Source organism: Nannobrachium achirus (assembly GCF_963921795.1).
Source record: "Nannobrachium achirus genome assembly, chromosome: 21".
NCBI classification, from domain to species: domain Eukaryota; kingdom Metazoa; phylum Chordata; class Actinopteri; order Myctophiformes; family Myctophidae; genus Nannobrachium; species Nannobrachium achirus.
This window is the reverse complement of record NC_137828.1, coordinates 9414531-9440719: the sequence shown is the minus strand read 5'-3', so window position 1 is coordinate 9440719 and position 26189 is coordinate 9414531. Positions and strand designations below refer to the sequence as shown.

Here is a 26189-nt window from a genome sequence, read left to right as displayed (position 1 = left end):
TCAATTATCAGTAATTTTCTAATCATGGTTGTTACTGCTGTGACTACTTGTGCTTTCCATCTACTACTAGACTATTGTCCCAGATGATATTGTATGTCACACTATACACATGTTGAAATTACATAAAGACCCATCAGTCGTCCACTAAACCAGTGGTTCTCAAATTGGATTCCAGGGATCCTCTGTGTTCCTTTAGGGCAGGGGTTTTCAAAGTGGGTGACGGGGCACCCTGGGGAGCCGTGACGGCAGTCCAGGGGTGCCGCGAGATCATTTGATAATATTTGGAATTCATTTGGACACTTGAAAAAATATTTAGTATCATTTTAAACTTGAAGTACAAAGTTATTTTCATTGGCTATTATCTCAACGTTTTCCTTGCAACATAATCACTAAAATATCGTCACAATCGGGCAGAAACCTCGTATCTCCAAGTTTCAAATGTGTAGGCTACTGTCGCCCAAAACTAGTGAAAACAGCCGATCTACAAGCACGTTGTGTGCTTGTAGATCTGCTGTTTCCACTAGTTTAGTAAATTTTATAGATGATAAATACAAAACAAACGATTTTGGACATACACCTGTCTCCACCCGACAGCAACGATATGCTATAAATATAAGGTGCTGAGAGTGAAAATTATAATGTAGGGGTGCCTCGGATTAAAACAATATTTATGGGGTGCCCTGAGACAAAAAAACTTTAGGGGTCTGTAACTCTGACAGTATACAAATAGAACCAAATGGACCGATTCCATTTGTATACTGTCACAGGGAGACCTTGAAATGTAAACGTTTGAGAACCATTGCACTACTAGACTATCAGTGCCTCTGTGGGCTAAAGATAACCTCCAGTTATTCTATACCTCGTAATGTAAACATCCCGTAACACACACATAGGCCTACCCTTTCACCCTTGGCTCCATGTTTTGGGAAAGTCATTTTAGGAGGGAGAAAAGGTGGGAAATGCTTTTATAGTTCTGTATTTTGTTAGTATTGTTGCTATAAAGTGCAACTCCGAATACATTTCTTTTATCATTTTTTTTATCCCACGATTTTGTAACCCATTGTTCACCCAGTGTCAATTGCCTAATGTAATCCTGGGCGCCAACCTGGGGAGACAACGAACTGACCTCATGCTTCTTTCTATGCATGAGGAGTCCAAATTGCTTCTTTTCACCTGACAGAGGGGGGGCTGGACGTAGCATGTGTTCTGTAAAAATGTTTAAGAATAGCAGATGCACAAGCTTGCAGCGAGGTACGAAGTGTGAGTGAATGTTTTAGTAATGTAAAAAAAGAAAGAAAAGAAAAGAAGGGGAGCCCTCTGGCCTACTGGTCCAGGCGCATACCACTTAGGCATGGATGCCTGGCGGCGGCGCCGGTTCGATTCTCGATCCGGGCGACCTTTGATGCGTGTCACTCCAAATCTCTCCCCCCCCATTTCCTGTCAGTCTACTGGCTATCAATAAAGGCATAAAAAGCCCCAAATCAAATCTTAAAAAAAAAGAAAAAAGAAAGAACAAATAATATATAAATATATATATACATAAAGTGTCCTTAAGCACAACTATCAAAATAGTACAGTGTCCAAATCAAAAGTGACCATAGCAGTCAATGCTAGTTAGTGCAACAAGTATCTCACTGTCATGTCAAACACAAGCAGAAATACCCAAAAACTACTAACACAACCTAATAGTGCAGTGTCAAAAAAGTCAGTGCAAAAAAAAAACTCGAAAGAAAAAGAAACTAGAAAGGGTGTCACAGCCCGACGCACATGAGCACCCTCCCTGGAAGGTCCTTAGAGGTCAGAGTCAGTACAACTATAGTTCCGTCATCCTAGTTTAGAAGTTAAAGAAGAAGAAAATGTTCAAAAATGAATCCAGAAATTCAGATATTTTCTAAAGAGCTCACAATGCGTTGTGAGCTTGTCGATCTATTTCCGCTATTGTCGAAATAGGGCTTAACACAATGGTTGCCACCTTAAAATCTCTTTGAAGTTCCAGGCTGCCACCAGTCTCCATAGACTTCCATGTAATTCATAGTGCACGGATCATGCACACCCATACCTAGATCATGCACCACGTGTGTGCACGCTGTTCACAGCTTTCAAACAAAAAATCCGCTTGGAAATCCGTTCAGGCATTCATGAGATAGCAGCCATTATGTTCTCTTCATTTGTAAACAAACATGGCTGCCATGTTTGAAAGATGGGGTTGGTATGGGGGTTAAACATGCAATTTCGCGATCGCGATCATGCCTAGTAGTTAGAGGTGGTCCAAACTTTTTTTTTTTTTTTTTAAAGAACTCGGGCAACTCAGGCAGTGGCAAGTGCGGACATCGGGAATAACTCGGGCAACTCAAAAGTGTTAAGTGGTTGTTAACACTAGAACGGCCCACAAGCTAATTGAACACACCTTGGAACGCTGCCGTTGGAGTTTTGTCATCTCGTCGTGTATAAAGTGTCTTTCTGCACAGTCACCCTGTTGTGTCAGCACTGGCTTCTTGGCAGGGTGACATTATGGTGTGACGGTGTGACCAGAAGGTCACTGTCCGTCACACATTCCCCACCTGAAACACTATCCGCATGCACGCACACACACACACACATACACACACACACACACACACACACACACACACACACACACACACACACACACACACACACCATGTGAAACCCGATCTGCACGCAGAAACTTAGAGGAGACACCCCTGCTGTGTGTGTGTGTGTGTGTGTGTGTGTGTGTGTGTGTGTGTGTGTGTGTGCGTGTGTGTGTGTGTGTGTGTGCGCGTGTGCGTGTGCTTGCATTTCACGTGATATCTAATCATGTGTATGTTTGTATGTTTTCCCACACATGACATGAGTGTAAATGAATTGCTCTGTTACACCAGTGGTTCTCAACCTTTTCAGGCCGCGACCCCCATAATAATCATATTTTAACTGGGGACCCCCTAGCCTCGCAACAGCCAGACTCTCGAGAAAGGAAGCACATTGGTGATGACGTAACTCGGGATGGCTTGCGAGGCTAGGGACCCCCCACCCTGACGAGCACTGAGAGTTGAGACATTAGATTTTGTATAACATGGTTCTATTGTGAGAATAGCAGATCTACATGCTCACAACGCCTCGGGTTGTGAGGCTATTTTCACAATTTCTGCCTCTAATATTTGACAGTTTGACCCATGTTTAATTTGTCATTTTAGAGGTATTAAAAAGTCCTTAAATTGTCACTTTAGAAATGTGCAGATACCCTCTATACACTTAAACTTCATGTAGGTTTGTTTACTGTTGGGTGAGAAAACAATGTTGCACATTGCAAGTTAATCATCTGGGGACCCCCCAAAATAATTTGGGGACCCCCCTGGGGGTCCCGACCCACAGGTTGAGAACCACTGTGTTACACAACGCAGTGTTTCTCAAATGCCCTTGGCCTCAGTAGCCCTCTTCCCTGATCTCTGTCTGAATCCACGTACCCTCATTACCTGACCAAAATGTTCATTCAAAAACTGCAAGAGAAAACTGGCTTTGCTCATATGATGCTCTGAACGAATGATGATGGCCCACCTTTTGAAGAATATAACACAATGTAGAAGAGTGAGAGAGTTGCAGTTAGTGGCTCCGGAGTAGATGTGTTTCAAGCTGTGGTCATAACATTTCATAACAGTCCAGCTGAGTGGGTAGAGAGGTGGTCTGGCAATCAGAAGGTCACAGAGTCACCTCCCAGACCCGGTCTATGTGTTGAAGTGTCCCTGAGGAGGATACTTAGCCCCTAATCTCGCGAGGCCAGACTGTTGCCTCGGCGATATGGGCAAATGCTCCCGGCATACAGTCTGGCAAACGGAAATAGAAACGATAAGTGCGAGATAAAGCGGATGTGACGCAACCGCTCCCTTGGCGCAGTAGCAATAACATCTACTGGAAGCGTTAAGTCTCCTTTCAATATTTCTGGGGGCGTTATTTCGTCTTTCTCTGGTGTTATTGGTGTTACTTCCATGATGTTTTCAAACGTTTTCTTAAACTATATAGTATACACCCATAAAAAAATAGGCCGCTCGAATGACTTTGTATGAGCTATTGTGCTTCTGTTATGTTTCCAATGGGACTACAGTTCAGTGCAGCACTGGCTACTTCCGATACTCGCCGTTCGGGAGCTGCCGTTCCAGACTCTATATAGCATTCGGAGATTGTGGAATAGTTGTCTGGCTACGCGAGACTACTTAGCCCCCAACTGCCTCCCCCGAGACCATTATCAGCTGGGTGAAGGTTAGACTGAATTAACTCCATTCATTTAGTCCAAAATTGGTCTCTTGAGTCAGTTAGTTTTTTCCCATTCCATTCCGGTTGGCTACGAACGAAATTCAAACTTTGTGGGAGAGGTTGTTAAAAAGAAGAAGAAAAAAAGCCACTAATTTCGACATCCGATCTGCGCCAAATGTTAATCACACATCGAGGACCCAAAAGCAGTCTCACTTCCACTCATAGGGGGGCTAGGCGAATGCTACAAATGTCACTGTTTGTTGTTGATTATATTCTGGGGTTGACGAGATGAACAAACGTCCACCTTTCTGTGGTGTCCTCCTCCCCAGCTGCCAACAGTAAGTGGATTCGTCTGCATCCGGAGTGTGGCTACAACCTGGTGAATTATCCCCATCTGAAACCAGCGTGGATCCTGGACAGAGCCCTGTGGCACCTCAGCTGTCAGGTGGCTGAGGGCAAGTATGAAGAGCAGGGCCTGCCGGCACTCGTCCACACCGAACAACACATGAACGTGAGTCTGCTACTGCATTTCACCTGGCATTAAATGTGATGCAAGTTGTAGTTTTTGTTCATTTAGGCCTGAACACATTATTACGCAATAATTTATGCTTTAAATATTCAAAAAGATTGCAGATATACAAGCTCACAGCGCGGCATTGAGTGCCGCGCTGCGAGCTTGTAGATATGCTATTTTTGAAAAATCTTGAAAATTCTTGCAAATATTTTCACCCGATTCTATAAGTGTCTTCTAAATCCTTCTTAAAAAAAAATCTGTGGTTTTTCAGTGGTTTTCGAAATGTTTCATGCCTAGGACCCCCAAAACTACATATATTTGGCCACGGACCCCCATCTCAAAATATGTTGTTCCAGGGACCCCCCCATCTCGAAATATTGTATCAGGGACCCCCCAGAAGCAAATATATGAGTTACAAATGAAGATATATTCAAAGACTCTCTCCCTCTCCCTCTCTCTCTCTCTCTCCCTCTTCCTCTCCCTCCCTCCCCCTCCCTCTCTCTCCAGGCTCTGCGGGGGGTGTTGTTGGAGGAGGTGTACCCTAAGCTCAGGTTGTGGGAGTTCTTTCAGGTGAATGTGGAGAAAGCTGTGGAGCACTTCAGAAAGATGCTGCAAGCAGGTACACACACACACACACACACACACACACACACACACACACACACACACACACACACACACAGAGAGAGAGACAAAAGCATGCACGTACGCTCACCTGCACACACATTGTTGGAAGAAGTACAGTACTCTGTTGTTGTTTCTGAGCGGTGGTAAACCACTCCTAAGAGTGGCTGTGCGTGTGTCTGTAGCCCCTTTTCCCCAGCGTTTTGCCATAGCAATGTGTTTTCCTCAGCGTTTTGCCATAGCAATATGTGTGTGTGCGTAACCATATTACATCACCAATTACATCCTAGACTTATATCCTAGTCTTTTTCCTCAGCGTTTTGCCATAGCAATGTGTTTTCCTCAGCGTTTTGCCATAGCAATATGTGTGTGTGTGTGTAGCCATATTACATCACCAATTACATCCTAGACTTATATCCTAGTCTTTTTCCTCAGCGTTTTGCCATAGCAATGTGTTTTCCTCAGCGCTTTGCCATAGCAATGTGTGTGTGTGTAGCCTGTATTACATCACCAATTACCAATTGAAGACGTTATGCAAGCACAACCACCGCTAACTTCACATTGGGTGTGATTTTTTTAAGTAAAAATGGCAATGCCACAACGACTATTGTTACAATTAAAATCCTATAGACCTTCTTCTCTTGAAAGAGAAAGGAGACATTATGAGTATTTTTACTTTTGTCAATTTAAGTATATTTTGATGCCAATATACATTTGTACTTTTGTACCTTGATTGATTGATTGAAACCTTTATTTATTCTCGAAAAGAGCATTGAGGTTCACCCTCATTTGCAATGCTGACGAGATTACAATACAAAAATCAACAATTAAGACATACAAATACACAACGACAACAAAAAATAAAATAAAACATCATAAGGAAATAGTAGGTTAAAAACAATTGCATACTGAGGTAGGGAGATTTAAAAGCATGTTATTAAATTGACCATACGATATTGGAGCATTAATTTTTAGCATGCATTGTAGATTGTTCCATGAAACAGGAGCATCAACACAAAAAGCTGTTTTCCCTAGTTCTGACTGAACAGGTGGAACCTTAAGTGAAAGCCAGTCACTTGAGCGAGTCCGGTAAGTTATTGTTTTCCAGTCAAGTAGTAAAGTGATATAAGGTGGTAACTTCCCATCAATAGCTTTAAAAATAAACTGGTGCCAGTGCCTTGTTCTTCTCTCAGCATGGGATGGCCAGCCTACTCTCTCATAGAGGGTACAGTGATGGGTATAGTAGCCTTCACCAGTGATAAATCTAAGTGCTGAATGGTATACTGTGTCAAGGGGTAAAAGGGTAGTAGGGGCAGCATTTCTATAGATAACATCCCCATAATCTAATACTGACATAAAGACAGCTTCCACAACCCTTTTCCTGCAGATCATTGGGAAGTTTACTTTATTTCTATATAGAAATCCAATTTTCTGTCTTAGTTTGGTTGAAAGTTCTGAAATGTGATGATTAAATGTAAGTTTATCATCTAGCCAAATACCCAGATATTTATATTCTGCAACTCTATCAATGGAGGATCTACTTAGAGTATCAATATGAAGACAGTCGGTATTTATATTTTTGGCTCTTGAAAATAGCATAAATTTTGTCTTGCTTGAGTTTAGAACTAGTTTAAGTGAGATGAGAGCATCTTGCAGGGCGTTAAAAGCATTTTGTAATTTTTCCATTGCTACTTCAACCGAATTGGCTATACAGTAAATAACAGTATCATCTGCATATAAATGGGATTTACAATCTTTTAATTTGGATACTATATTATTTATATAAATAGTAAAAAGGACTGGACCCAAGACTGAACCTTGGGGCACACCTTTAGTGACTTGCAAAAATTCAGATTGGGAATCCCCTCCTCTAACACATTGGCGCCTCCCTGTCAAGTAATCACTAAACCAACGATGGGCATTAACTCATACCCTGCCAAGCCCGAGGAACCCGAGAATTTTGGGATGTCCCTCCCTGCCACGCCCGAGGAACCCGAGAATGGCCGCCATTTTGAAAAAAAAAAATTTTTTTTTTCTTTTTTTTTTTTTTTTTTTTTTTTTTTTGGGACCCCAAAAAGGTTAGTAGGCATGATAGCGATCGCGAAATTGCTTGTTTAACCCCCATACAACCCCCATACAACTCAGGTAGCAGACCTCCAAGCTCACAACAGTGTAAAACATAGTGGCTGCTATCTCATGAATGCCTGAACGGATTTCCATTCGGATTCTTTTGTTTGAAAGCTGTGAGCAATGTGGACACACGTGGTGCATTATCTAGGCATGGGTGTGCATGATCCGTGCACTATGAATTACATGGAAGTCTATGGAGACAGTTTGGCAGGATTGGAGTACGAAGGTATTGTTAAATGGCAGCAAATGAGTTAATATCGAGGCCAATATTTTTCAATTTCTCCATAAGAAGTCCATGATTCACAGTGTCGAATGCCTTAGAAAGGTCAACAAATATGGCAGCACAGTGCTGTTTATTATCTAATGCTGTGGCAATATCATTTTTCACTAAGGTGACTGCTGAAATAGTGCTGTGATTTGGTCTGAAGCCTGATTGTTGTGGGCTTAAAATAGAGAATTTTGAGAGAAATGGTTTGAGTTGGTTATTTACTAGGGTTTCCAATATTTTAGCCAGACAGGGTAATTTTGATATTGGCCTATAATTGTTAACGTCCTCCCTATCACCCCCTTTGAACAGTGGGGTCACATGAGCTGTTTTCCATAAGCTAGGGAAAACACCTTGATAAATTGAAAGATTAAAAATATGGACAAGAGGCACTGTAATAATTGGGGCAGCTAATTTGATAAAAAATGGATCCAGGTTATCCTCACCTGGTGAACTTTTTGCATTCATTGATGCTAATTCATCAAAGACTGCACTACAGGTGAAGGGGTTAAAAGAAAAGGACTGACGGTGGCCCATAGACTCCAGCCGACACATGTCAGTGAGGACACCACTGGTACTTGGGAGTGGATTCGTGTATGTTTTTTCAAATAGATTCCCTGCATCCTCAAAGTGCTTATTAAAAGCAAGGCAGATTTCAGCTTGATTTTCAAGAACCAAATTATCATATTTAATATTAGTAGGCAAAGAATGTGTAGATTTATTTTTATTGAGATCAATAGCCTTCCAAAAATTGGCTGGGTTTGAATAGGAACTAGTAATGAGATCTAAAAAATATTTGGACTTTGCTTTTCTCACTGCCGTGGTACAGACATTTCTGATTTGTTTGAAAATTAGCCAGTGGGCAGGGTCTCCTGAACGTCTGGCGCGAGACCAGGCATTGTATCTTTTTTTAAATAGGTCTGAGAGCTCCTGGGAAAACCAAGGTGTTGATCTGTCTTTGATTCTAAATTTTTTCAGCGGGGCATGCCTGTTAACAGCTGAGATAAAAGTATTAATAAAAAAGTCCAGGGCCAGTTGTAGCTCTGAGAATTCTGTTGTAAGGTGAATATTACCTTGCAAATCAGTTAAGAATGATTGCTCATTAAAATGTCTGAAATTTCTTTTAGTAACAGTGCAAAAATGTGTTTTTGTTAGACGTGTACTCCTAACACAAGCAATTGGGCAATGGTCACTTTTACCGAGCTCAAAAACACCACAGGCTGTGATTTTTTCAGGCTTATTAGAAAATAGCAGATCAAGTAGGGTACCCCTAGAATTGTCCTTCGGATCTGGCCTGGTAATCTCGGTTATTAATTGGGTTAAATTAAGGCTGCTACAAACTTCTTTAAAGCGGTCTGATAACGTATCGTTCCGACAAAAATTCTTCAGCTAAGGAACATTTTAACACATATGGTGCCAACCCCGAGTTTCCCGAGTTTGTATTGGTACTAGTGCTGTGCCAACCCCGAGTTTCCCGAGTTTGGGCCGTTTTTGAAAAAAAAAAAAAAAAAAGAAAATTCAATTTCTTTTTTTTTCAAAAACATTTTTTGGACCTCCAGAAATGTATTAGGCATGATCGCGATCGCGAAATTGCATGTTTAACCCCCATACCAACCCATTCTTTCAAACATGGCAGCCATGTTTGTTTACATCTGAAGAAAACATAATGGCCTATAAATCATGAATGCCTGAACGGATTTCCAAGCGGATTTTTTTGTTTGAAAGCTGTGAACAGCCTGCACACACGTGGTGCATCATCTAGGCATGGGCGTGCACTTTTTACACAATTGCGCAATTACATGGAAGTCTATGGTAACCATGGCAACGTGGCCCATTGAAGAGAAAAAATCATGGCTACATAAGTGTTAATACTGGTGTGTGTGTGTGTGTGTGTGTGTGTGTGTGTGTGTGTGTGTGTGTGTGTGTGTGTGTGTGTGTGTGTGTGTGTGTGTGTGTGTGTGTCGTTTATCCAGGCGGCGACGCTGGGAGGTCCAGTCCTCCTGCCCAGCAGGGGGCGCCACAGCTGAAGACGGTCCAGGACCCTCAGTACCGACGCTTTGGAAACACGGTGGACATGACCTCTGCCCTGGAAACCTTTACCCCACACAGGTGAACCCTCTCTGTCACTCACTGTGCCTTGTTGGTGTCGGGTTAAGGAGGTATTTGGATTCAGAAGTCAGGGTAATATGGGTTACACGGCTATTCACGTTATAGTCAAGCGGCTACAAGTCAATTTATTGATAGAATTGTTCACTTTGTGATACAAGCACCAAATTTGGCATGAACAATGCCTAGGACCTACTTGTTCAGAAAAGCAAGTCAGCCACTCAATTAAAAACAAATAGGGTTGGGGTCCCATTGATTTTCTATACAGTAAAATAATACAAAAAAATAAATCTGCTTCAAATAGCATGTGAGGGGCCAAACTAGGGGTTTTTCATGGTGCTGAATCCATTGTAAGCATCTGTTTTGCACGAAAAACATTCCTTGGGCTAGAAAAGCCACCACAAAACTATGGTTTAGTGATGAGTCATCACTTTTCACCGTGGTTTTCACGCTCTTGTGGGGGCCTTTCTAGCCCAAGGAATGTTTTTCATGCAAAACAAATGCTTGCATTGGATTCAGGATCATGAAAAAAACCCTATAGTTTGACCCCTCACTTGCTACTTAAAGCAGATTTATTTTGTTGTATTATTTTACTGTATAGAAAGTCAATGGGACCCCAACCCTATTTTTGTGTGACAGTGACAGGGAATTGTCTGTTGCCAGATTTTGCCAAAGAAATAAGCCCAACAGAAGCAACTAGGCTATACTACTTAACATTTACATTACACAATAGCAGATCAGAAGGCTCACAATGTGTCACATTGCGACATATTGTGAGCTTGTATATTTGCTATTTAAAAACTATTGAGGGGAAAAAAAATATTTTGAATATTTTTGAAACATTTTAACAACATAAATCTGTGTGGAGGTCCACATATTTTCAGATGGGGGTCTGCGACTGCGGACAAATATGTTAATCTGGGGTCCTTGATATGAAAAGACTTTTTAAAGACTGGTTTAAAAAAATATTAGAAAGTAAGCCCAATAAGCAACTATACTATTTTTTTTAAAGACATTAATTGCTTATTATAAGCAGACATGGCAACCCAGGTACATTCAGAGCCTAGAGCCTAGAACGCCAACTACTGACACTTAAATGCAAGGACAACAGGAAACCAAATGATGTTTTTCAGACCAGCTTTTTCAGCCTCCGCTTCTTTCAGGATATGAACAGGAAGCCGGGGGCGGGGCCAGGAATAACGTGAATAGACCTAGAGTAACTTGAAGACAGTTTACGCTGTACTGTCAACAAACTTCTTAATAAAGTATTCAATGGAAAGAAGTCGTCATTATATCTCTCTCACTGCGTTCTGTGTGTGTGTGTGTGTGTGTGTGTGTGTGTGTGTGTGTGTGTGTGTGCGTGCGCGTGCGCGTGCGTGTGCGTGTGTGTGTGTGTGTGCGTGTGCGTGTGCGTGTGTGATAACAGCAACAGTCCATCAGACATGCAGGAGTGCTGCAATCGGTTCAAGAAGGCACTGGAAGAGTTGAACGCAGAGCACCACAAAGAGATGAACTACCACTCTGAAAAGGTGTGGGTGTGTGTGTGTGTGTGTGTGCAGCACATGCATGCGTGTGCACGCACGCGTGTGTGTGTGTGTGTGTGTGTGTGTGTGCACGGGGGCGGACAGGGGCGGCATAGCTCAAGGGTAGAGAAACCGTTATTAGAGCACGAAGGGTTCCCAAAGGGTTCCCAGTTCGAATCCGGGCTCCCCCTGAGTGAATGTCGAAGAGTCCTTGAGCAAGACTCTGAACCCCACATTGCTCCCGGTGAGTAGGTTGGTGCCTTGCATGGTTTCCTCCGCCACCGGTGTATGAATGTGTGCGTGAATGGGTGAATGTAATGCACAATCTATGTAAAGCGCCTTGGATAAAAGCGCTATATAAATGCACCATTTACCATTTACCATTTGCACGCACGAGCGTGTCTGTGTGTGTGTGTCTCTACACTGTTGTTCTTAATATTATCCAAAGTTTTAATTTGTGGAGGCAAGGCCAGTTTATTTATTAAGCACATTTCAACCACAAGGCATTTCAAAAGTGCTTTACATAAAACATTAAGCGTGAAGACATTATGACACTGGGTTAAAGGACACATCATAAAAGGACATTTTGAAAACAAATAAGAAGAAGAGAGGCCTGAATAGTTTATGATATCACACAAGGTCACACATGTATTTCAGCCCTAAACCATTCAATGCTTCATAAACCAACAGTAGTGTTTTCTTGTCTTGAAGGATTTCATATCCTGACCTTTCTTTCCTCCCTCTTCTCAGGCCATCAGCTGCATTGTGGGAACTGTAGTTTATGAGCGCACCGCAGAGCACGGGCCTAAGCTAGGAGCTGTCACCAAGGAGAACCCTCTTGTCACAAGGTACATGTACTGCAGCACGCTCTTCTGAAGGCTTGGTTTACACCCATGTTGTTGTGTATATAGTCAGTTTGGGTAAATTAATTGGGATTGGGGTAAGAGCGCTTGTTTTGTCGTTCACCACACACCCCTAACACCACCTGGATCAATTCACCTTGATAGTCTCTTATCAGCGCACAATTCTGCGTATTCACCATGAGATGGCGACAACAGCCATTCACTTGTGTAGTCGCTGACGTCACTCGTTTGCAATACCTCTTTCGTTGTTTATCTTCTAGCCTAGCTCAGCTGTGTTTAGCCATTAGCTTACTATGCCTAACTCTAACCCTAACCCTAACCTTAGCCTCAGTAAAACTATGCCTAACCCTAACCTAACCGTGGGGTGAGGCGCTATCATTCCTGCCGACGCTACGTTGTCGTTGCCGTTGTTGTGGATCAAAACGACCGCTTGTTCCGCCGCACGACGAGCGCTCCTGTTCTCAATTTCACTGAAACTCAAAAAACTGTGACATATACATGACTTACGCTTATCTCCCGATTATGTAGTCTTACTGGTTACTATCACAATATAGAGCTATTTAATACTTGTTTTAACCAAAACATATCACTTATTGCACCTTTAACAAACCAATATGGATGTAATGATGTATTGTCCCTGCAGGTATTTCACCTTCCCCTTTGATGACATGACCTTTGACCAGGAAGTGCATCTGATTGGCCAGGCTGACCAGGCGTGTCACTTCCTGGCACACAACGGCTGGGTGATGGGAGACGACCCGCTACGGAACTTTGCCGAACCAGGTGACCCCACACTGGAGGATGTTACTGTGAGAGCGTAGTACTACATGGAACCACATGCAACGCAAGGGTTCACTTTAGGGAAGCGAATAATATGCACTGTACTGTATATATCCAACAGGTTCTCACCCCCAAGGTGTCAGACACCTGACACCCTGTCAAGTACCCTAATGCGTCGGGGTGGGGGGGGGGGTACTTTGGGTAAGCCCAGTGGTCTAAGAAGAAGGGGGAAAAAAAGGCATTCCTGAAGTGGGATTCGAAACCGCTATGTAAGGTTTACCAGCCACCCGACGATACCTATCACGCCACTATTCACGACGGCGGCGCCTCTGCACGGAGGCACACGGAGGCGCCGACACGTTAGTTTTACTGAGGTTAGGTTAGGGTTAGGGTTAGGCATAGTTTTACTGAGGTTAGGTTTAGGGTTTGGGTTAGGGTTAGGCATAGTTTTACTGAGGTTAAGGTTAGGGTTAGGGTTAGAGTAAGGCATAGTTTAGGTGGTCGGACACGTTACCTCCACGTTGCGTTAGAATCCTCTGCGTTGCGTTAGAATCCACATTGTCAAAGATAAAAGCACAAAAAAAAGTGTCTTTGTCAGCCAGGATTGCTAGCTCAGTTGGTATAATGTGATAATGTGTCTTGAATGATATTGAAGGAGCAGAAGCATAGGTGCACCAGTAGGTGGTGCCAGAACCACGTTTCCGTCATTGCAACTGAAGCAAAAAACAAAGACTTTGAATGATCTCCTCCTCTCCTCTCCTCTCCCCACAGGGTCTCATGTGTATCTTCGTAGAGAGTTGATATGTTGGGGTGACAGCGTGAAGCTACGTTACGGTGACAAGCCAGAGGACTGCCCCTACCTGTGGGCTCACATGAAGAAATACACAGAGATCACCGCCAAGCACTTTGCAGGCGTGCGATTGGACAACTGTCACTCCACCCCTCTGCACGTGGCCGAGGTAGGCTACCGCCAGCATCCAATAAGGGGCTTTTATTTGTTAAAAAACTGGGGCCTTATTTTTGGTTGTTCTGGAATTCTGGTTGTTCTAATTTTAGTCGACTAAATATCATACGTTTTTAGGCGACTACATCTACAGTTGATTCAGTCAACTGAAATGTATTTTGGCGGGCCTCGATGGCATCGTAATGACTGATTTTACCCTTGGTTGCGTGCTGAAAATAGCAGATCTACTTGTAGATCGGCTATTTTTCAGCACGCAAACCTGAGAGCAACCAAACATAAAATGACTCTTTTCTCCACTAGTCCCTCCCTTTAGTCTAGTTTTTATTTTGTTGACGAAATTGTCAATATATTTAGTCTTAGTTTTAGTCATCACAGCTTAGTTTTTATTTCGTTTTTATTTAGTTTTCGTCAGTGGAACAAATGCAGTTTTGTCATAGTTTTAGTCGATGAAATCAACACTGGATCGAACCCATACCTTGTGGTTGATGTGTTCTGCCGACTGAGCTAAAACCAGGGGCATAGTTCTGCCGATTTAAAATGACTCCAATACGGAAGTAAAACTTCCTATGATTGGCCGCTGTTTCCCCCCCCCCCCCGGCCGAGAACAATTCAAAAAGAATTGTTCTCCATTTGATCCCATTCATTTTCCCCTTTCGTGTTCTAACCTTAATTAACATTTTCATGAATACTTTATGGTTCCTATCGCTAGTTAAAAATTGCCTTTCAATCACCATCATATGCGTTTCGTCGAAGTTTGGTCCAATTTATTTTAAAATAAATGATAAAGTTGTGGGGGGCGTGGCGGGCGTGGCCAACTAAACTGATACCAGGCGGCTGTGTTCTTCTTCGTGTGCTGTATTTCGGGAGGCTCCGACCACATTCTCCCATGTATCCCTGCGGTTGCACGTGACCATTGGCAGCCAATAGCATCCTTTGGTGCCTTTACAATCTATGATGGCAACACCCATGCCAAGGACCCATATTGTGTCATTTGCGCTGCATAGAAACCAATGGCTTCGCTTTGTCCATATATTTTATACAGTCTATGGCTAAAACCAACACCCACACGCTGGCCTTGTGAAGTCCATTGTTCAGATAGAAGCGTGTGTGTGTGTGTGTGTGTGTGTGTGTGTGTGTGTGTGTGTGCGTGCGTGCGTGTGCGTGTATAGGCGATGCTAGCGGCAGCCCGGGTGGTCAGGCCAAACCTCTACGTGATCGCGGAGCTGTTCACGGGTAGCGAGATCGTTGACAATCTTTTCGTAAACCGCCTGGGCATCACCAGTCTAGTGCGAGGTAACCCCGCCCGCCCCGCCGCCCGCCATTCCGTAATGACGTGGCGTTGACGATGGCTTGGCACGCTGTGTGGCTTACGAGACGACGCATGACGTTGGACGACGTGGTTTTATGTGTGCAGCTTTGTAACCATGGGATTAACCACTACACCAGTGGTCTTCAACGTTTTCAGGCCAAGGACCCCTTAGTTGAGAGAGAGATGAAGCAGGGACCCCCACAACCTTTTAATAGATTCCATACACCGGTAGTTTCATCTTTTGACAGCACAATCATCAGTGTATTTTGGAATCATGTCAATGTGTGTTTTCAGATATTTACCACTTGAATCGTCAATACTTAAAGAAAACTTGACCTTGCACTCTGTACTTAGTCTGCTCTTTTTCCCCTCTACACCAAAGCTAAAAAATAGCCGACCTACAAGCTCGGCTATTTTTGGCTAAAGTTCTCCGAATATGGATGCTAGGGTTCAAGTGGTTAATATAAAAAAGGGGGAAAAAAAGGTTGCTATCACCCAAAATTTTGGAGGAACCCCTGCACAAATTTTGAGGACCCCCTAGGGGTCCCGGACCCCCTGTCGCACTACACAGCTATTATCCTACTGCTAGTAACTAAGTATAACTAGTAACTGAGTTATTAAGCACTAGTAGTAACTAAGTACACCTAGTAACTGAATAATTAAGCAGTAACTAAGTGCTGAGCATACAAGTAACTAAATAATAAATAAGTATAAAAGTCACTAAGTAGTAACTAAGCACAACAAGTAACTAAACCGTAACTAAAAGTACAACTAAGTACAATTAGTAACCAAGCATCCAAGTAACTAAGCGGTAACTAAGTAACATTTACTCAATGATTGTACTTGACCACACCCAGGGCTTTTCACTAGGTCCCCTCCTTTTTCAATTCAATTCAAAGGAGCTTTATTGGCATGAGAAAACATACGTTTACATTTCCAAAGCAAGTATCACAAATACAATAAAAACAGTCGAAAATGGGGAACATATATACAGTTGGAGGGGGTACAGCATTGTGTAAACAGAGCTATGTCGCATTTGTGACATTTTATATATATACAGGGTACAAATAGAATTTTTCACTCTACACCAAATATCTTGGCTGAAGCAGATCAGAGCTATTAGGGTTATTAGGGTGGATGTGGTTTATCCCATAATGTATGCATCCTTATTAGAATGTGTATGACACTGAATATCTCTTCTCTCTCTCTTTCCCCTTGTCCATTTCTTTTATGAATGAACTCTTACCAAACTTTACTTTTTTCTTCTGACAAACCATCTTCGTTCATTCATTTAAACTGCTGCCCATGGCCCCTCGTTACTGCAAATTTATTTAACCTAAAATCTGTGGTTGGTCTCTCTCTCCCTCACTCTCTCTCTCTCTCCCTCACTCACTCTCTCTCTCTCTCTCTCTCTCTCTCTCTCTCTCTCTCTCTCTCTCTCTCTCTCTGCATGTCTCCCTGCATCTTGTGCTGTTCTTTCTGCACCCCTACATGCCCCCCTCTCTCCCCATCTCTCTCTCTCCCTCTCTCCCTCTCCCTCCCTCTCCCTCCCTCTCTCCATCTCCCTCGCTCTCCCTCCCCCTCACTCTCCCTCTCTCTCTCGTCCTCCTCTCCCCTCCCTGGCTGTGTGTGTGTGTGTGTGTTTTCACCGCCCCCTGGCTGCATGGTGTGTGTAGTACATGCTGGAGCAGGCCCGTGTGGTCAGGCCTGACCTGTATGTTGTTGCTGAGCTGTTTACGGGCAGTGAGGAGCTGGACAATGTGTTTGTCACCAGACTGGCCATTACCTCACTCATCAGAGGTAAGAGGACAGAGAGAGAGAGACAACTATGAATGTTTACTGTACTTAAGTACAAGTTTCAGGTACTTTGACTTGACTATACTGCAATACCTTAGAGGTCTACTTTATTACATTTCAAAGGCAAACATTGCACTTTTTACTCTGCTAGAATTATTTATCAGTTAACTTACTTTGTAGAATTACATTACAAAACTTACATCAACCATGTAAGTTCTATGTTATACTTAATTAGGAATTAGCAGATCTAAAAGCTCCCAACGAATCTAATCCATTTTGCGATCAAACAGCAGTAGAAATCGCTGCCACTGAGGGATGGAAATCGGAATCGGCCAATATCAAAAATCGGCAGGTATGATATCAAACCGGCAGAATCGGTGACCGGCAGGTCACTGACATAAATACAGGTTGTATGCCAATTGTGTCTATGGCACTGCACAGCATGATGCTCTGGTCCTGTGACTAAAGTAAACTTTAGCAAGTAGCAGCCAGTCTACTTAGTGGCAGCCTACAGAATACAGATGGTGCTGATTACCTTTGCAATGTAAGGATATATTCCATAATCCTGTGTCAATGTCGTCTCCAAAAAGAAGGGGGGAAAAAAGCATGCGTCGCCTGCTTTCCTCCTGCCTGTCCAGACGTTCATATTAGACTGGATATTGTCTGTGATTTTGTATATTGTGATTGATTTGCATTAGTGTTCTTCTAGCTTATTGGTACTCAAATTGAAATATGTCTTGTAGGCCTACTTGGCCTGAAAAAAAGGGTATTGGAGCAACCCTATTTTCTAGTTCTTAGCTAAAGAAATCGGTATCGGAAAAATCAGTTTTGGCAGGTCAGACCTTCATAAAACCGGTGGATCTGTATCGGCCAAGAATTTTGCAATCGGTCCATCTCTACTGCCACTGCCAGTGTGAATTCAGTGTTAGACTCTTCTATAACTGTATCTGTCTGTCTGTCTGTCTGTCTGTCTGTCTGTCTGTCTGTCTGTCTGTCTGTCTGTCTGTCTGTCCGTCCCTCCCTCCCTCCACCCTGTCTGTGTGTCCCAGAGGCTATGAGTGCAGGGGACAGCCACGAGGAGGGCAGGTTGGTGTATCGGTTCGGAGGGGAGCCGGTGGGGTCGTTCGTCCAGCCCAGCCTGCGCCCGCTGGTCCCCGCTATCGCCCACGCCATGTTCCTGGACGTCACCCATGACAACCAGTGTCCCATACAGGTAGCTGCACTGTCACTATGACAACCAGAGTCCCATACAGGTAGCTACACAGTCACTATGACAACCAGTGTCCCATACAGGTAGCTGCACTGTCACCATGACAACCAGTGTCCCATACAGGTAGCTGCACTGTCACTATGACAACCAGTGTCCCATACAGGTAGCCGCACTGTCACTATGACAACCAGTGTCCCATACAGGTAGCTGCACTGTCACCATGACAACCAGTGTCCCATACAGGTAGCTGCACTGTCACTATGACAACCAGTGTCCCCTACAGGTAGCAGCACTGTCACCATGACAACCAGTGTCCCCTACAGGTAGCAGCACTGTCACTATGACAACCAGTGTCCCATACAGGTAGCAGCACTGTCACCATGACAACCAGTGTCCCATACAGGTAGCAGCACTGTCCCCATGACAACCAGTGCCCCATACAGGTAGCTGCACTGTCACTATGACAACCAGTGTCCCCTACAGGTAGCTGCACTGTCACTATGACAACCAGTGTCCCATACAGGTCGCACTGTCACCATGACAACCAGTGTCCCCTACAGGTAGCTGCACTGTCACTATGACAACCAGTGTCCCATACAGGTAGCACTGTCACCATGACAACCAGTGTCCCCTACAGGTAGCAGCACTGTCACTATGACAACCAGTGTCCCCTACAGGTAGCTGCACTGTCACTATGACAACCAGTGTCCCATACAGGTAGCAGCACTGTCACCATGACAACCAGTGTCCCATACAGGTAGCAGCACTGTCCCCATGACAACCAGTGTCCCATACAGGTAGCTGCACTGTCACTATGACAACCAGTGTCCCCTACAGGTAGCTGCACTGTCACTATGACAACCAGTGTCCCATACAGGTAGCACTGTCACCATGACAACCAGTGTCCCCTACAGGTAGCAGCACTGTCACTATGACAACCAGTGTCCCATACAGGTAGCTGCACTGTCACTATGACAACCAGTGTCCCCTACAGGTAGCACTGTCCCCATGACAACCAGTGTCCCATACAGGTAGCTGCACTGTCACCATGACAACCAGTGTCCCATACAGGTAGCTGCACTGTCACTATGACAACCAGTGTCCCATACAGGTAGCTGCACTGTCACTATGACAACCAGTGTCCCATACAGGTAGCTGCACTGTCCCCATGACAACCAGTGTCCCATACAGGTAGCTGCACTGTCACTATGACAACCAGTGTCCCATACAGGTAGCTGCACTGTCACCATGACAACCAGTGTCCCATACAGGTAGCTGCACTGTCACTATGACAACCAGTGTCCCATACAGGTAGCTGCACTGTCACTATGACAACCAGTGTCCCATACAGGTAGCTGCACTGTCCCCATGACAACCAGTGTCCCATACAGGTAGCTGCACTGTCACTATGACAACCAGTGTCCCATACAGGTAGCTGCACTGTCACTATGACAACCAGTGTCCCATACAGGTAGCTGCACTGTCACCATGACAACCAGTGTCCCATACAGGTAGCACTGTCACCATGACAACCAGTGTCCCATACAGGTAGCTGCACTGTCCCCATGCCAACCAGTGTCCCATACAGGTAGCTGCACTGTCCCCATGACAACCAGTGTCCCATACAGGTAGCTGCACTGTCCCCATGACAACCAGTGTCCCATACAGGTAGCTGCACTGTCACTATGACAACCAGTGTCCCATACAGGTAGCTGCACTGTCACTATGACAACCAGTGTCCCATACAGGTAGCTGCACTGTCACCATGACAACCAGTGTCCCATACAGGTAGCTGCACTGTCACTATGACAACCAGTGTCCCATACAGGTAGCTGCACTGTCACTATGACAACCAGTGTCCCATACAGGTAGCTGCACTGTCACTATGACAACCAGTGTCCCATACAGGTAGCTGCACTGTCACTATGACAACCAGTGTCCCCTGTGTCACTATTACAACCAGTACACTGTCCCCCTCTGCTTGGACAATTGAGTACCTGAGATGAATAACAGCAGTGATGTTACTAGGTTTTCAATGTAATGGGTCCCGAGACCCACAGGTGGTCATTCAAATGGGTCCCAGAAAAGTTTTATGAGTCCTCAATACAATGTTTTCGAGCGCTGTGAGCTTGTAGATCGGCTATTTTCAAAATGTTTGCCTATTTCTTATATTTATTTACAATTTACAATTTGGCTAATGTTTGAACTTAGAACTACTAAAACTACTAAAACATGTGCCCCTAATGAATTCGGGCGCGCAAAATGGCGTTGGACGTCGGTGGAATCAAAACATTGACGTTTCTATCGCCTGTTTAAGACTTTCTACGTGGATTTTATTTGTGTTAACGTAGGGTAAAGTAGGATGCTTTCACCCATGAACAATGGTGGTGTCTGTGGAATTTTAAAATGTTTTTCTTTTACCGCGACCCGGTCAATTATTTTAACATGGACTCCAATGAAGGCGCATCCCCGGGACCCCAGGACCATGACATGAATGAGTCCCTGGGCGACTTGAATGAGTATTTGATGCGGGATGCGCACGTAATGACATCACTGTAACAGTATAAGTCCATATTTGATTTTTTTAAAATATATATATTTTTGGATTTAACAGGCTGTAAACCACAAACTAGTCATTTTTAATCTGTTAAATAGTTAATGCACTCCCCCCTCATTTTGTTCAGTTGTCTGTTTTAATGTTATCTGCTCCCTTTGTCTGCTGAATATTGCTTGTATGGACTTATACTGTTGTTCCACAAACTGTTGGAGATTGGAGACAGAGACTAATTCCTAATATATATGAGTTAAGTAAAAGAAATCTAACTCAACAACATGAGGGGGGAGTACATTAAGACTTTAAGAAATTAAAAACTTCTAGTTTGTGGTTTACAGTCTGGTAAATCAAAAAAATGTCTTTATCCAAATCTATAAATATCAAAAATACGGACTTAGACTGTTATTCGTCTCAGGTACTCAATTGATCTCCAAAGTGGGGGCCAATGACCCTCAGGGTGCCTTCCAGGGGGTCCCCAGGAAAATGTATTTGAAAATATCCAATCTACAAGCACGCAACGCTTGGCTATTTTCAATCAATCTAAAACAAATAATGGGAATGTTAATGAAACATTTTAACAACACAAATCTTGCCTGGGGGGGTCCCTGCCACAAAATATTTTCAGATGGGAGCATTCATTTGGGGGTCCCTGATATGAAAAGGTTTGAGTTTAATATCCTTTGTCGCTGTGACGTTGCAGGTCCGCTCTGTGTTCGACTCTCTGCCCAGCTCTGCTATCGTCTCTATGGCCTGCTGTGCCACAGGCAGCACTAGAGGATACGACGAGCTGGTGCCTCATCAGGTAACACAAGACCATTTACTTGAATAAAAGTATATATCCGAAGTTTAATGAAGTGATATGTTTTGTAATAATACTTAAAATCTACACAGTAACTAATTACTAAAGTTTTCAAATAATTATTCTGGCGTAAAAAGTACAATACAATATTTGTTATATTCAGGCCAAATTTTAAGACCAATATTCAAATATAATTTCTTAGGAATGTTAACAGCCCTAGTGGAGTAGAAGTGAAAGTATATATATATATATATGTTACAGTCAGTTTGGGTAACTCAATGAGATTGGGGTAAGAGTGCTCGTTTTGTCGTTCACCACACACCCCTAACACCACCTGGATCAATTCACTTTTATAGTCTCTTATCAGCGCACCTGTAATTCTGCGTATTCACCATGAGACGGCGACAACAGCCATTCACTTGTGTAGTCGCTGACGTCACTCGTTTGCGACACCTCTTTCGTTGTTTATCTACTAGCCTAGCTCGGCTGTGTTTAGCCATTAGCTTACTATGCCTAACTCTAACCCTAACCTTAACCTCTGTAAAACTATGCCTAACCCTAACCTCCATGGGGTGAGGTGCTATCATTCCTGCCGACGCTACGTTGTCGTTGTTGTGGATCAAAGCGACCGCTTGTTCCGCCCCACGCCGCACAACGAGCGCTCCTGTTCTCAATTTCACTGAAACTCAAAAAAACTCTCTCTCTCTCTCAGATCTCAGTAGTGAATGAGGAGCGCATGTATCCATGCTGGAACCCAGAAGCCAAGCCCAGCAGCCCAGGAGAGGTGAGCCTGCAGACAGGAATCATGGCTGCTAAACTGGCCCTCAACAAGCTGCACCAGGAGCTGGCAGTCAGCGGCTTCTCACAGGTGAGACCTCCTGCAGAACAAGCACTGGAAGAACTACCCGAGTAGTTTTACAAAGTTATTTTTTGAGCGGTGGTAAACCGCTCCATGGAGTGGCTGTGCGTGTGTCTATAGCTACTTTTCCTCAGCGTTTTGCCATAGCAATGTATTTTCCTCAGCGTTTTGCCATAGCAATATGTGTGTGTGTAGCCATATTACATCACCAATTACATCCTAGACTTATATCCTAGTCTTTTTCCTCAGCGTTTTGCCATAGCAATGTGTGTGTGTGTAGCTATATTACATCACATTACATCACCAGTTACATCCTAGACCTATCTGTAGCCACTTTTCATCAGCGTTTTGCCATAGCAATGTGTTTTCCTCAGCGTTTTGCCATAGCAATATGTGTGTGTGTGTAGCCATATTACATCACCAATTACATCCTAGACTTATATCCTAGTCTTTTTCCTCAGCGTTTTGCCATAGCAATGTGTGTGTGTGTAGCCTGTATTTCATCACCAATTACCAATTGAAGACGTTATGCAAGCACGACCACCGCTCGAGCTTTCCATCGCCGAGTAGCTTCCTCTTCTGTTACAATGTAAACCAATGGAGGCGGGACTATGGCCCAGGCTCAGACCGGATACGGAAAGCTAGATCCGGTCCAGACCGGAAATACAACCGGATACAGTTAGGAGGCGGGCCTAAAGAGCCAGAATCAGCGAAAATCTGCGATAATACTTTTAATCCTTTCATAATGATTAAAGCTAATTAAATTTCCGGGATCGACGGGCATGGCACCGCGGTACAGCGGGAAATCTACGGTTTCGACGGGGATCGCAGAGTATGAGTTGAGGCAGTAGCCCAATCAGGGACCAGCATCTCTGGCAACATCATCATTAACATGCGCTGAGGGACCAGTATTCCTGGTGATGCCAGTGGTGATGTCATTGGTCATAATATACAAGTTATTTTTTGGAGGCGGTGATGCCAGTGGTGAGCGCACCTCATGGCGTGCTCTGCTTGCAAGCACATGGCACACATGGCCTTGTGCGAGGCGCAAGTTGGCACAGAGTGCCATCAGACAGTGACAGAGTGCGTTTCTAGTCGCTGTATTGTGACTAGTCGCTGTACCGCACTGTTTGTGACGAAATGAAAGACAGCTGAGCCAGAAAGAAAATCTTTAGATATACAGTATGTAAAGCTATCTTAGTTCCTACTCTCACCTGAAAGAATAAGCTGACGGATGCAAGCGGCTGAAATGGCTTCTCACAGGAGGGTGGCTGGCATATCCCTGCTGGCAGACTCAGAGTAGACCTGCCGCTGGCAAGGAACTGGTTAAGGTGGTTTGGGTATCTAGTCGGGATGCTTCCTGGGCGTCTCCCTATAGCATACATGGGCAACTGGCGGCCTGGGGGCCACATGCGGCCCCTCCTTCACTTAATGCGGCTCGCAGGTTAATACCGGAATACTGATATATTGTTGATATCAGCTGTTACAATTCCAAACATGACCTGCTTTAATTCCGTCAGTCTATATTAGTAGCTTAATGACTAGTATAGTAGTATTAAAATGTATTTTTTTATGTCCAATGTATTTGTATTTAGGTTCATAAAGTTAACATGACTATATAACTAAATGTGTTTGAAATTAAATAAAAATGTTACATTTCAGGATTCCAATTAAAAAATATATTCAGGATTCAGGAAAGTAGGACGTAGCAATATGAAATGTGGCCCTCTGGAGTGAAGGTGGAAATATAGTGGCCCTCGCCATCATCAAAGTTGCCCACCCCTGCCCTATAGGGAGGTCTTCTGGGAACGTCCAACTGGGAGGAGACCCTCTGGCAGACCACGGGCCAGATGGGGGGATTCTCGGGATCCTCCAGGATGAAGTGGCTTATGTCACGCTGTCCTAAAAGTGTGTGTGTGCGCGCGTGTGTGCGTGTGTGTGTGTGTGTGCGTGTGTGCGTGTGTGTGTGTGTGTGTGTGTGCGTGTGTGTGTGTGTGCGCGTGCGTGTGTGCGTGTGTGTGTGTGTGTGTGTGTGTGTGTGTGTGTGTGTGTGTGTCTCTCAGGTGTATGTGGACCAGGTGGACGAGGACATTGTAGCTGTCACCAGACACTGTGCCAGCAGCCACCAGTCTGTGGTGGCTGTGTGTCGCACCGCCTTCAAAGACCCCAAGACACACACTTACAGAGACAACGTGCCCCCTATGTTTATACCAGGTAATATACACTCATACGCATGCACGCGCACGCACGCACACACACACACACACACACACACACACACCACAGACACTACACACTAAAGCCCATATCAGAGTCAGCACCGCGGTGGTATGCTATCCACCGCGGTGAAGTCTTTTTAAACCATTTAGTGCTCCAGACATGAACGGGTTAAAATGTCCATGCTGCCGTTCACTTGCTCCGTCCGCGGCAGTCTCTTATTTTGAAGGCCGGAAGTAGATCGCGCTCACAATTCCTACTTGACGACATTTTATTTTCTCACTTTAGGTGGATAGCTTTACACCTAAAATTTGCGGTGAATAGCTCTTCACCCTGGACTCTGATAGAGGCTTAACACTCACATACACCTTTTGGACAGCGATTTGAGGAATATGATTTTGAACCACAAACCTACGCCAAAAATAGCAGATCTTTTGAGTTGTTCACAAATCTACTCCAAAAGTAGCAGATCTTTTGAGTTGTTTTAAGAAACGTGTGTGTGTGTGTGTGTGTGTGTGTGTGTGTGTGTGCGTGTGTGCGTGTGTGCGTGCGTTATGATCCTATAGGTAAGATAGAGGAGGTGGTGTTGGAAGCTCGTACGGTGGAGCGGAGTGTCGATCCCTACGTGAAGGATGAGAAGAACATCAACGGCCAGCCTCAATACACTGTGGAGATCACTGAACACATCCAGGTATGTGTGCACACACACACACACACATACTTAAATTTTGATTATTATTATTACATAACAAACACTTACTAAACTATAACCATATTTTATTTTTGGTCTGTTTTGAAAAAAGCTCAAAACGTGTCGCATTGAGAGTAAGTAAAAGTAAGTTCACTCCCAGCACCTTATATTTATAGCATATTGTCGTTGTCGGGTGGAAACCTTGTGTGTCCAAAACCGTTCGTTTTGTATTTATCATCTATAAAATGTACTAAACTATGTGTGCTTGTAGATCGGCTGTTTTCACTAGTTTTGTGCGACAGTCTTGTATGATGAAGCAGGGCTTTACTTTACCAAAAGACGTACACATTTGAAACTTGGAGATTCAAGGTTTCTGCCCGACAGTGGTGATATTTTAGTTTGCGAGGAAAACGTTGAGATAACAGCCATTTTGGTAGAACTGACTGAAAATAACTTTGTACTTCAAGTTTAAAATGATACTTAATATTTTTTCAAGTGTCCAAATACATTCCAAGCGTGTTGACGTCACCTCTCAGTGCTGTGATGTCATTGTGATGTCATTGTGTTTACAGTTGAAGGACAGTCACATGGTGAAGCGCGTCGACGTCACCTCTCAGGGCTGCAGTGACTTTGTCCAGGAGATCGTGTTCGAGCGTCTCACTCCAGGCAGTGTCATCGTCTTCAGGTGAGCCTAACGCAGGGTGGTTCCTTATGTCCTGTGTCATATGGTGCC

The 26189-nt window shown here is 44.0% G+C and overlaps 1 protein-coding gene across 1 annotated transcript in view; it reads left to right on the top strand.

Moving 5' to 3' along the window:
- The window catches only part of LOC308307116 (glycogen debranching enzyme-like), a 71056-nt gene that overhangs the window by 23030 nt on the left and 21837 nt on the right, over positions 1 to 26189 (top strand). The window contains exons 6-19 of the mRNA XM_080752266.1: positions 4581 to 4762; positions 5273 to 5384; positions 9758 to 9893; positions 11317 to 11419; positions 12164 to 12261; positions 12920 to 13059; positions 13828 to 14015; positions 17006 to 17129; positions 18176 to 18339; positions 21591 to 21692; positions 22402 to 22557; positions 24612 to 24762; positions 25332 to 25456; positions 26029 to 26141. Coding sequence (XP_080608392.1) covers positions 4581 to 4762; positions 5273 to 5384; positions 9758 to 9893; positions 11317 to 11419; positions 12164 to 12261; positions 12920 to 13059; positions 13828 to 14015; positions 17006 to 17129; positions 18176 to 18339; positions 21591 to 21692; positions 22402 to 22557; positions 24612 to 24762; positions 25332 to 25456; positions 26029 to 26141 — 1894 coding nt within the window. The remainder of the gene's footprint in view (positions 1 to 4580; positions 4763 to 5272; positions 5385 to 9757; positions 9894 to 11316; positions 11420 to 12163; positions 12262 to 12919; positions 13060 to 13827; positions 14016 to 17005; positions 17130 to 18175; positions 18340 to 21590; positions 21693 to 22401; positions 22558 to 24611; positions 24763 to 25331; positions 25457 to 26028; positions 26142 to 26189) is intronic.